The sequence below is a fragment of the Pan troglodytes genome, chromosome 10 (assembly GCF_028858775.2).
Source record: "Pan troglodytes isolate AG18354 chromosome 10, NHGRI_mPanTro3-v2.0_pri, whole genome shotgun sequence".
Classification (NCBI taxonomy): domain Eukaryota; kingdom Metazoa; phylum Chordata; class Mammalia; order Primates; family Hominidae; genus Pan; species Pan troglodytes.
The window spans coordinates 125,902,284-125,914,823 of record NC_072408.2 but is presented as its reverse complement, the minus strand read 5'-3'; the positions used below and the strand labels follow the sequence as shown (position 1 = coordinate 125,914,823).

At 41.7% G+C, this 12,540-nt stretch overlaps 1 protein-coding gene across 1 annotated transcript in view; it reads right to left on the bottom strand.

Annotated features, from left to right (window-relative positions):
- The window catches only part of SRRM4 (serine/arginine repetitive matrix 4), a 175,386-nt gene that overhangs the window by 46,587 nt on the left and 116,259 nt on the right, over positions 1-12,540 (bottom strand). The window contains exon 2 of the mRNA XM_509416.8: positions 8,064-8,210. Within this exon, the coding sequence (XP_509416.3) occupies positions 8,064-8,210 (147 nt within the window). The remainder of the gene's footprint in view (positions 1-8,063; positions 8,211-12,540) is intronic.

Genomic DNA, 12,540 nt, shown 5'->3' with positions numbered 1-12,540 from the left:
GGCCTGCCTGCCTCTGTAGACTCCACCTCTGGGGGCAGGGCATAGCTGAACAAAAGGCAGCAGAAACTTCTGCAGACTTAAATGTCCCTGTCTGACAGTTTTGAAGACAGTAGTGGTTCTACCAGCACAGAGTTTGAGATCTGCAAACGGAAAGACTGCCTCCTCAAGTGCGTCCCTGACCCCCAACTAGCCTAACTGGGAGGCACCTCTCAGTAGGGGCTGACTGACACCTCATATGGCCAGGTGCCCCTCTGAGATGAAGATTCCAGAGGAAAGATCAGGCAGCAACATTTGCCATTCTGCAATATTTGCTGTTCTGCAGCCTCCGCTGGTGATACCCAGGCAAACAGTGTCTGGAGTGGACCTCCAGCAAACTCCAACAGACCTGCAGCTGAGGGTCCTGACTGTTAGAAGGAAAACTAACAAACAGAAAGGACATCCACACCAAAACCCCATCTGTACATCACCATCATCAAAGACCACAGGCTGATAAAACCACAAAGATGGGGAGAAACCAGAGCAGAAAAGCTAAAATTCTAAAAATCAGAGTGCCTCTTCTCCTCCAAAGGAATGCAGCTCCTTGCCAACAATGGAACAAAGCTGGACGGAGAATGACTTTGACAAGTTGAGGGAAGAAGCCTTCAGATGATCAGTGATTACAAACTTCTCTGCGCTAAAGGAGGATGTTTGAACCCATCGCAAAGAAGCTAAAAACCTTGAAAAAAGATTAGACGAATGGCTAACTAGAATAAACAGTGTAGAGAAGACCTTAAATGACCTGATGGAGCTGAAAATCATGGCACGAGAACTACATGACGCATGCACAAGCTTCAGTAGCCAATTCAATCAAGTGGAAGAAAGGGTATCAGTGATTGAAGATCAAATGAATGAAATGAAGTGAGAAGAGAAGTTTAGAGAAAAAAGAGTAAAAAGAAATGAACAAAGCCTCCAAGAAATATGGGACTATGTGAAAAGACCAAATCTATGTCTGATTGGTGTACCTGAAAGTGACGGGGAGAATGGAACCAAGTTGGAAAACACTCTTCAGGATATTATCCAGAACTTCCCCAACCTAGCGGGGCAGGCCAACATTCAAATTCAGGAAATACAGAGAACGCCACAAGATACTCCTCAAGAAGAGCAACTCCAAGACACATAACTGTCAGATTCACCAAAGTTGAAATGAAGGAAAAAATGTTAAGGGCAGCCAGAGAGAAAGGTCGGGTTACCCACAAAGGGAAGCCCATCAGACTAACAGCTGATCTCTCAGCAGAAACTCTACAAGCCAGAAGAGAGTGGGGGCCAATATTCAACATTCTTAAAGAGAATAATTTTCAACCCAGAATTTCATATCCAGCCAAACTAGGCTTCATAAGTGAAGGAGAAATAAAATCCTTTACAGACAAGCAAATGCTGAGAGATTTTGTCACCACCAGGCCTGCCTTACAAGAGCTCCTGAAGGAAGCACTAAACATGGAAAGGAAAAACTGATACTAGCCACTGCAAAAACATGCCAAATTGTAAAGACTGTCAATGCTAGGAAGAAATTGCATCAACTAAAGAGCAAAATAACCAGCTAACATCATAATGACAGGATCAAATTCACACATAACAATATTAACCTTAAAATGTAAATGGGCTAAATGCTCCAATTAAAAGACACAGACTGGCAAATTGGATAAAGAGTCAAGACCCATCAATGTGCTGTATTCAAGAGACCCATCTCACATGCAGAGACACACATAGGCTCAAAATAAAGGGATGGAGGAAGATCTACCAAGCAAATGGAAAACAAAACAAAAAAAAAACAGGGGTTGCAATCCTAGTCTCTGATAAAACAGACTCTAAACCAACAAAGATCAAAAGAGACAAAGAAGGCCATTACATTATGGTAAAGGGATCAATTTAAGAAGAAGAGCTAACTATCCTAAGTATATATGCACCCAATACAGAAGCACCCAGATTCAAAAAGCAAGTCCTTAGAGACATACAATGAGACTTAGACTCCCACACAATAATAATGGGAGACTTTAACACCCCACTGTCAACATTAGACAGATCAATGAGACAGAAAGTTAACAAGGATATCCAGGAATTGAACTCAGCTCTGCACCAAGCAGACCTAATAGACATCTACAGAACTCTCCACCCCAAATCAGGAGAATATACATTCTTCTCAGCACCACATCACACTTATTCCAAAATTGACCACATAGTTGGAAGTAAAGCACTCCTCAGAAAATGTAAAAGAACAGAAATCACAACAAACTGTCTCTTAGACCACAGTGCAATCAAATTAGAACTCAGGATTAAGAGACACACTCAAAACTGCACAACTACATGGAAACTGAACAACCTGCTCCTGAATGACTACTGGGTACATAACGAAATGAAGGCAGAAATAAAGATGTTCTTTGAAACCAATGAGAACAAAGACACAACATACTGGAATCTCTGGGACACATTTAAAGCAGTGTGTAGAGGGAAATTTATAGCACTAAATGCCCACAATAGAAAGCAGGAAAGATCTAAAATTGACACCCTAACATCACAATTAAAAGAACTAGAGAAGCAAGAGCAAACACATTCAAAAGCTACCAGAAGGCAAGAAATAACTAAGATCAGAGCAGAACTGAAGGAGATACACAAAAAACCCTTCAAAAAATCAATGAATCCAGGAGCTGGTTTTTTGAAAAGATCAACAAAATTGATAGATCACTAGCAAGACTAATATAGAAGAAAAGAGAGAAGAATCAAATACACACAATAAAAAATGATAAAGGGGATATCACCACCGATCCCACAGAAATACAAACTACCATCAGAGAATACTATAAACACTCCACACAAATAAACTAGAAAATCTAGAAGAAATGGATAAATTCCTGGACACATAGACCCTCCCAAGACTAAACCAGGAAGAAGTTGAATCCCTAAATAGACCAATAACAGGCTCTGAAATTGAGGCAATAATTAATAACCTAGCAGCCAAAAAAAGTCCAGGACCAGATGGATTCACAGCTGAATTCTACTAGAGGTACAAAGAGGAGTTGGTACCATTTCTTCTGTAACTATTCCAATCAATAGAAAAAGAGGGAATCCTCCCTAACTCATTTTATGAAGCCAGCATCATCCTGATACCAAAGCCTGGCAGAGACACAACAAAAAAAGAGAATTTTAGACCCAATATCCCTGATGAACATTGATGCGAAAATCCTCAATAAAATTCTGGCAAACCATTATTTTAAATCCAGCAGCACATCATAAAGCTTATCCACCATGATCAAGTTGGCTTCATCCCTGGGATGCAAGGCTGGTTCAACATATGCAAATCAATAAATGTAATCCATCATATAAACAGAACCAAAGACAAAAACCACAGGATTATCTCAATAGATGCAGAAAAGGCCTTTGACAAAATTCAACCACCCTTCATGCTAAAAACTCTCAATAAACTAGGTATGGATGGGACATATCTCAAAATAATGAGAGCTATTTATGACAAACCCACAGCCAATATCATACTGAATGGGCAAAAACTGGAAGCATTCCCTTTGAAAACTGGCACAAGACAGGGATGCCCTCTCTCACCACTCCTGTTCAACATACTGTTGCAAGTTCCGGCCAGGGCAATCAGGCAGGAGAAAGAAGTAAAGGGTATTCAATTAGGAAAAGAGGAAGTCAAAATGTCCCTGTTTGCAGATGACATGATTGTCTATTTATAAAACCCCATTGTCTCAGCTCAAAATCTCCTTAAGCTGATAAGCAACTTTAGCAAAGTCTCGGGATACAAAATCAATGTGCAAAAATCACAAGCATTCCTATACACCAATAACAGACAAACAGAGAGCCAAATCATGAGTGAACTCCCATTCACAATTGCTTCAAAGAGAATAAAATATCTAGGAATCCAACTTACAAGGGATGTGAAGGACCTCTTCAAGGAGAACTACAAACCACTGCTCAACAAAATAAAAGAGGACACAAACAAATGGAAGAACATTCCATGCTCATGGATAGGAAGAATCAATATCATGAAAATGGCCATACTGCCCAAGGTAATTTATAGATTCAATGCCATCCCCATCAAGCTACCAATGACTTTCTCCACAGAACTGGAAAAAACTACTTTAAAGTTCATATGGAACCAAAAAAGAGCCCGCATTGCCAAGACAATCCTAAGCCAAAAGAACAAAGCTGGAGGCATCACGCTACCTGACTTCAAACTATACTACAAGGCTACAGTAACCAAAACAGCATGGTACTGGTACCAAAACAGAGATATAGACCAATGGAATAGAACAGAGCCCTCAGAAATAGCACCACACGTCTACAACCATTTGATCTTTGACAAACCTGACAAAAACAAGACATGGGGAATGGATTCCCTATTTAATAAGTGGTGCTGGGAAAACTGGCTAGCCATATGTAGAAAGCTGAAACTGGATCCCTTCCTTACACCTTATACAAAAATTAATTCAAGATGGATTAAAGACTTAAATGTTAGACTTAAAACCATAAAAAACCTAGGCAATACCATTCAGGACATAGGCATGGGCAAGGACTTCACGACTAAAACACCAAAAGCAATGGCAACAAAAGCCAAAATTGACAAATGGGATCTAATTAAACTAAAGAGCTTCTGCACAGCAAAAGAAACTACCATCAGAGTGAACAGGCAACCTGCAGAATGGGAGAAAATTTTTACAATCTACCTATCTGACAAAGGGCTAATATCCAGAATCTACAAAGAACTTAAACAAATTTACAAGAAAAAAATCAACCCCATCAAAAAGCGGGCAAAGGATATGAACAGACACTTCTGAAAAGAAGACATTTATGCAGCCAACAGACACATGAAAAAATGCTCATCATCACGGGCCATCAGAGAAATGCAAATCGAAACTACAATGAGATACCATCTCACACCAGTTAGAATGGTGATCATTAAGAAGTCAGGAAACAACAGATGCTGGAGAGGATATGGAGAAATAGGAACACTTTTACACTGTTGGTGGGAGTGTAAACTAGTTCATCCATTGTGGAAGACAGTGTGGTGATTCCTCAAGGATCTAAAACTAGAAATATCATTTGACGCAGCCATCCGATTACTGGGTATATAACCAAAGGATTATAAATCATGCTGCTATAAAGACACATGCACGTGTATGTTTATTGCGGCACTATTCACAATAGCAAAGACTTGGAGCCAACCCAAATGTCCATCAATGATAGACTGGATTAGGAAAGTGTGGCACATATACACCATGGAATACTATGCAGCCATGAAAAAGGATGAGTTCATGTCCTTTGTAAGGACATGGATGAAGCTGGAAACCATCATTCTGAACAAACTATCGCAAGGACAGAAAACCAAACACCGCATGTTCTCACTCATAGGTGGGAATTGAACAATGAGAACACTTGGACACAGGATGGGGAACATCACACAGTGGGGCCTGTTGTGGGGTGGGGGGAGGGGGGAGGGATTGCATTAGGAGATATGCCTAATGTAAATGACGAGTTAATGGGTGCAGCACACCAACATGGCACATGTATACATATGTAACAAACCTGCATGTTGTGCACATGTACCCTAGAACTTAAAGTATAACAAAAAAAATTAAAAAAAAAGCAGTGGTTAAGTATGCAGTGGTTCCAACACAGTGGTTACATATGCAGAAGTTACATATGCAGTAAAGTATGCAGCAGTAAGGAATGCTGGTCCAGAAGCTGACAAACCTAGATGTAAAGTCTAACTCTCTTACTTCCAACAGGGCTCAGAGACCTCTCTGAGTCTCATCTTGATCATCATCAACAAGATGGGAAGAAACATGGTAACTGTGTCCTAAGTTTGCTTCCAGGAATAAAGGAGCTGACTTAGGTAATGTGCCCTGGTCTGGCATAGAGTAAGAGGACAGTATAAGGGGTTTCTGTTATTATAATTATAATTAATTATTAAATAATAAATTTATTATATAATATAATTATGATTACTTTTATTATCACTGTTATTATTATTATCATCATTATTGTGGTTTTGTCACATCAGAGGGTCAGTCACAGATAGAAGGGAGTGAGAGGCCCAGATGCTGTACACTAGAGTACAACAGCTCTACAATAGAGATGCTGTATGACATGGCATCATTTTTTCAGATTTTCATAACCAGAATCTTCTCTTCTGGCTTCATGAAACTCTCACTAACATATCTTAGGATTTCCTCTGCTCTAGTCTCACTGCCACAATCTGTACATGCCTAGTCTAACTTAATCCTCATCCTGACCTTGAGAATTACATCTCAACATTCCCATTTTATAGCTGTGAACACTGAGGCCCATGGAGGAAAAGAAACTTGCCCAAGGTTGCTCAGTTCGTAAGTGACAGGGTCAAGATTTGTACACTCAGATTCCATCTAGGACACAATATTTTTTATTTTTTATTTTGAGACGGAGTCTCACTCTGTCGCCCAGGCTGAAGCGCTGTGGTGCGATCTCGGCTCACTGCAACCTCCTCCTCCTGGGTACAAGCAATTCTTCTACCTCAGCCTCCAGAGTGCTGGGATTACAGGTGTGTACCATCACATCTGGCTAATTTTTGTATTTTTAGCAGAGACAAGGGTTTCACCATGTTGGCCAGGCTGGTCTCCAACTCCTGACCTCAAGTGATCCTCCCACCTCGGCCTTCCAAAGTGTTGGGATTACAGGCGTGAGCCAGCATGCCTGGCCCAATGTTTTAAAAGTAGGGAAATTCCCTTCCTTCTCACTTCTCTCTTTATCTCCCTCTGCCTATCATGGAAACAACTTTCTTCCTGTTTCCTTGGGAGAACTCTCCAGACATGAGGTTGAACTTCAGTTCTCCAAGTTGATAGGGCTTAACTGTTTCTCTCTCTTTGAAATTGCAGCGTAACTAAAGCCTGTAGCTGAGAGGGCAGCCTAGGTGGTGGGGTAGACTTCATTTTTGAAAATTACTCCACTTAACTCCCACTTATAAGAATTTATGAACACAAAGAAGGAAACAACTTGACGAGAGAGGGTGGATGGAGGGAGAGGAGCAGAAAAGATAACTATTGGGTAATGGGTTTGATACTTGGGTAATAAAGTAATATATACAACAAATCCCTATGACACATGTTTACCTACGCAACAAACATTCACATGTAGCCCCAAACCTAAAATGAAAGTTAAAAAATAATAATGAAATAAAAATTAAAAAGAAAAAAAATGACTCCAGTTTCCCAAGCCACTTCTCCAAAATTCAGTGATCACATCTTCTAGAAATAGATTTCCCAGAGGCCAAAGATGGGCCAGACTTTATAAGCATATGCTGAAAACAGGAGGCAGGGGATAATTTTTTTTTGTTTTTCAGTAGCATCCATAGGATAATGGAGTGGGTTTTAGTCAAGGATTTAAGATCAGAGAGACTGGAGTTCAAAACTTCACTCTGCCACTTAGTGGCTGTCATATTCTGGGGAACTCACTTTACTTCTCCCAGCCTCAGTAAGATGCTGAGTATACAGTATTTTTATGGAGTATGTGTATGCAGTGCTCTCTGTATATGTGTGCTAGTACAGTGCCATCACACAGTGGGTGCTCAAAAAGTACTGGTTAAACAACTGAGTAAAAGAAAACATGCAGAGACCTGAAACTCCTGAGACAGGTCTGGGCTGAAACTATGATTTGGGAGTCAGTGGCTCATAGAGCCATTAAAATGCAAAGGAACGCTATCATTTAAGGTAGGGCTTGCTGAACTACAGCCAGTGGGCCAATTTAGCCTGCCTCCTGCTTTTATAAATACAATTTTATTGGAACACAGATATGCTTTTTGTTTGCATAATGCCTATGGCTGTTTTTTGCACTGCAATGGCTGAGTTGAGTAGTTGTGACAGAAACCACTGGGTCTACAAACTTAAAATATTTATGGTTTGTTCCTCTACGGTAAATATTTACTAACCCTTGATTTAAGGGTTTGAAAGAGGAACTTGCATAAGAGAGGGGTGAGCCATGGCCAGAGAGGCAGACTTTATTTCTGTATCTTCAACTTGAATGTCCTCATTGGATCTCACCTGTGTCCTCTGGTGGCACCCAGTTCCCGACAGGTCTTGTCTCTCTCCCAGCTGTTGGTGCCCAAGGGCTCGGTGGCCAGATGCTGACCCAGCTTTTCTGAGGGTCCATCCTGAGCTGGGACAACGGGGCTATTCTGGGGCTCTGTCCTACAGAGGAAGAAATAAGGACACAAAAGTGTTAGAATATACAGAGACACTTAATGTTCATTAAATATTCATAGAATTACTAGTATTTCCCAGCTTCCCTTACAGTTAGGTTGAGCCCATGAGATTATCTTTGGCCAATGGCCTCTAAGCAGGAGGGAATACATGTAATTTCCAGTTCAAGGCAATCAAGATCTGTGTACCTTCTCCAGCTCCCCCTTCCTCTCTCATAGCGACTTTAGAGTCCACCCATTCTGAAAGGTGAAACTATTTGATGAAGGAAAGATGCCTTCACCACATCAGACTTTGCAAGAGAGAAATAACTGAAATTAGGTTAAACCACTTTGATGTAGGTTTATTTGTCACAGCAGCATAGCTTATTCTATTTGGACTAGATCACAGAGAGATGCTGGAAACCAGCATTTCATTTCTTTTCTCAAGACTTAATGGGAGGCCAAAGCATGATAGGATTAGTGTAAATCCCCCTTTGCCATTTCTATTCAACTTCTCTGCCTTATTTCTGTATGGACTACATATATGTAGATTCAAATGGTCTTAACTATTTAGTAGCTATAGTATCTGGGTCCAGTCACAGCATCTCTGAGTTGCAGTTTCTTCAGTTATAAAATAGTGAATAGTATCAATTCATGTATTTCTGAGCTATTGTGAAGATAAAATGAGATAAAATATACAAGCAGAAAGGCCTCAAAAGTCAGTTTTCTTTGGTTTTACTTCCTTGTAAACCAAATCTCCAATCTGATGTCCTTAATTGGTATGAGCCACCCACTTGGGACAGCAGTTCCCATGAAGGCCTGCAGTCCTGCAGCCCCCAACTCTGCCAATGACACAGGCTGCAGAGAATACTGAGGCGTCGTCTATGAGTCCCACGTCTTTATGGGAGTTCCTGAGAGCGCAAAGAAGTTGCCTGGTTACTCAGCTTTTGAAGAGACTGTCACCCAAGTTCCTGGCTGTTAACTAGGAAGAGTCAGGAGTTTGAGAGTCACAGGCGTATTTGGTGACACGCAGAGGGCATCCCTCCCTGCTCACCCTGCCTTCAGACCCCATGTCAAGCATTGATCAAAGGCATTAGCATGTCTCATGCACCAGGCTTCTGCATCAGTGCATCCAGATTGGTTTTATGACTCAGGATGAATGCATCTGATAAGCCCCCTGCTCCTTAGGGCTTCTAAGAGAGCAAGTCAAGCCCAGTCAATATTGAAGGAAGGGCAGCAAAACACATCCATCTCTGTCAGCCACTTATGAGTGCATCTTTAGAAGCCGAGCTGGTAGATACTGCAAGCCCTGGAGGGCTGGAGATTCTAATTAGGGCTTCTCAGCCCTTCTCACTGCCAACTCTGTGCTTCCAGAACTCCATTCCATCCTGCTCAGCCTCAGTTTTCCCTAAACCTCCCTCCTATGGGGGTTACCTTTCCATGTCTTTACTTCTGCCCATTTATCTCTGAGGAATGCTGCCCTGTCTGCTGTCTGACAACAAAGCTTCTATTTTCTGCCTAACACCCAGCAAGGCTTGCCTCTTCCCATACTTGTCCTGGCCTAGGGTAACCTGCATTTGTTAACTTCAATTTCCTGAGTGCCTAAATTGTATCCAGGTCAGTTTCAGGTGTGGAGACACAGTGAACAAGACCGAGATGTCTCCTGTGATTACGGAATGTTTACATTCTAGATGGAGGAATAGATACATAAGAAAGTAAAAATAGGGCTTGTTGAATGGTAACACATTTTTTTTTTTTGAGACAGAGTCTCACTGTGTTGTCCAGGATGGAGTGCAGTGACACAATCACAGCTCACTGCAGCCTTGAACTCCCTGGCTCAAGTGATCCTCTGACCTCAACCTCCCAAGTAGCTGGGACCACAGTTACACACCACCACACCCAGATTTTTTTTTTTTTTTTTTTGTAGAGACAGGGTCCCACTGTATTGTTCAAACTGGTCTTGAACTCCTGGGCTCAAGCAATCCTCCTGACTTGGCCTCCCAAAGTGCTGGGATTACAGGTATGAGCCACCATTTTCAGCTGAATGGTAATAAATTTTGGTGTGACTAAAGCAGCATACAGAGCTAAGAAATGGGAGGAGTGGCTGCTACTTTGTATATAATAATCAGAGAAGTCCTTCCTGAGAAGTAACAAGGGAGTGGAGACTTGAAGGATTCAGGACTCATCTTAAAATTTGGGTGGTTTAGAATGTGTTCTTAGATTCTTTGACACTCTTGTCATCAAAAGATCAAAAGATGGAACTTAATTTATCTCCCTTTGAATATCGGATGGGCTTAGTGACTCACATTCAATGAAAAGAATGTAGTAGAAGTAATAATGTATGACCTTCAAGACTTGGTCACAAAAGGTAGCTTCTGCCTTCCTCTCTTGGGTTGATGATTCTGGTGGAAGCCATGTTGTGAGGACACTCAAGCAGCCATATGGAGAGGCCTATGTGAAGAAGAACTGAGGCCTCCTGCCAACAGTCAGCACCAACTCGTTAGCCCTATGAGTGAGCCACCTTGGAAGAGGATTCTTCAGCTCCAGTCAAGCCTTATGATGAGACTGCAAACCTGGTTGACATCTGACCACAGCTTCATGAGAGATGATGAGTTAGAACCACTCAGCCAAATTCCTGAGTCACAGAAACTATGAACCATAATAACTGTTTGTTGTTGTTTTCAGCCAAAAGATTTGGAATAATTTGTTACACAGTTATATATAGCTTCTACACAGGTATCTGCTCGAAGTGAGAAGTGTGCCCTAGGCAGAAGGAATAGCAAGTTCAAAAATTGTTAACATATTATAAGGAAGAGCGGCCGGGCATAGTCACTCATGCCTGTAATCCCAGCACTTCGGGAGGCCGAGGCAAGTGGATAACTTGAGGTCAGGAGTTTGAGACCAGCCTGGCCAATATGGCAGAACCCTTTCTCTACTAAAAATAAAAGAATTAGCTGGTGTGGTGTTGCACGTCTGTAATCCCAGCTACTCAGGAGGCTGAGGCAGGAGAATCGCTTGAACCCAGGAAGCAGAGCTTGCAGTGAGCTGAGATCATGCCACTGCACTCCAGCCTGTGTGACAGAATGAGCCTCTGCCTATAACAATAGTAATAATAATAATAATAATAATAATAATAATAATAAGGAACAGCAAGCAAGGGCTAGAGTGGCAAGAGGTGAGATCAGAGATCAGGTCATGGGAAGACCTTTGGGGCTCTCTGTAGCTGAGATGGGAGAAGAGTCTTTGGAACAGGAGTGATAGGGACTGGATTACCTTTGAGAACGATCACTCTAGTGATTGAGGGACACAAGGCTGAAGGGAGAAAAGGGCAGAGATGGGGAAATGGTTGCAATAGTCCAAGCTCCGATCAGTGTAGTAGCAATGGAGTGGGGGATAAGATGTTGTCTGATTCTAAGAAATGTTGAAAGTAGTACTGACATGATTTACTGCTGGCTAAATGTGAGAAGTAAGAGAGTAAGACAGGAGAAGGAGTCAAGGATGACTCCAAGGTTTTGAGCCTGAGCAACTGGAAGGATGGCGTCAACATTGAGGAGATGGAGAAGGTAGAGTAGGGAGCAAGCTTTTGGGAAGATCTATCCCCTTTTCTAGGATGTGGTATGCCTTTGCTCCCTTGCCAGCAACTCTTAATAATATGTTGTCATTTAATTGTCTTCTATCAAATTGGACTATGAGCTCCCTGCGAGCAAGACTGCGTCTTTCTGCCTCAGAGCCTGCTGCTTAGTGAACATCAGGCAATATTTTTTCAATGAATCAATAAAAGTGGTAAAAAATTGGCCAAAGAGAACATTGTTTCAAAAAGTTAGAAAGTGCTTTTGAGATGCTTTGGACTAATTTCCTGATGTTATAGTTGGTGGGAATGGAATCTTAGAAAGGGTCAGTAACTCAGCCAATGCCTCAGTCTACTCAGACTGCTCAATCCATGTCTTCTCTGTTCAACCTCATATTTCTTTTAGAAAAGATCAGTGAGCTTATTGATTTGTGTGTATTGTCCAGCAAAGCCTTGACACATAAGATAGTTCACTTCCAAGGTGGCTCACTCATATGGCTGGCAAGCTGGTGCTGGCTGTTGGCAGAAGGCCTTAGTTCTTCACATGGGCCTCTCCATATGGCTGCTTGAGTATCCTCACAACATGGCGGCTGGCTTCCCCGACAATGAACAATCCAAGAGAGCAAGGCAGAAGCTGCCCTTTGTAACCAATTCTTGCAAGTCACACATTATTACTATGTCAAGGTGGAGACACATAAGAATATAATTCTGAACTCTTTGGGACATTGTAGAAAATAAATCGATACCACAAGCAATCCCATGATAGGCAAAA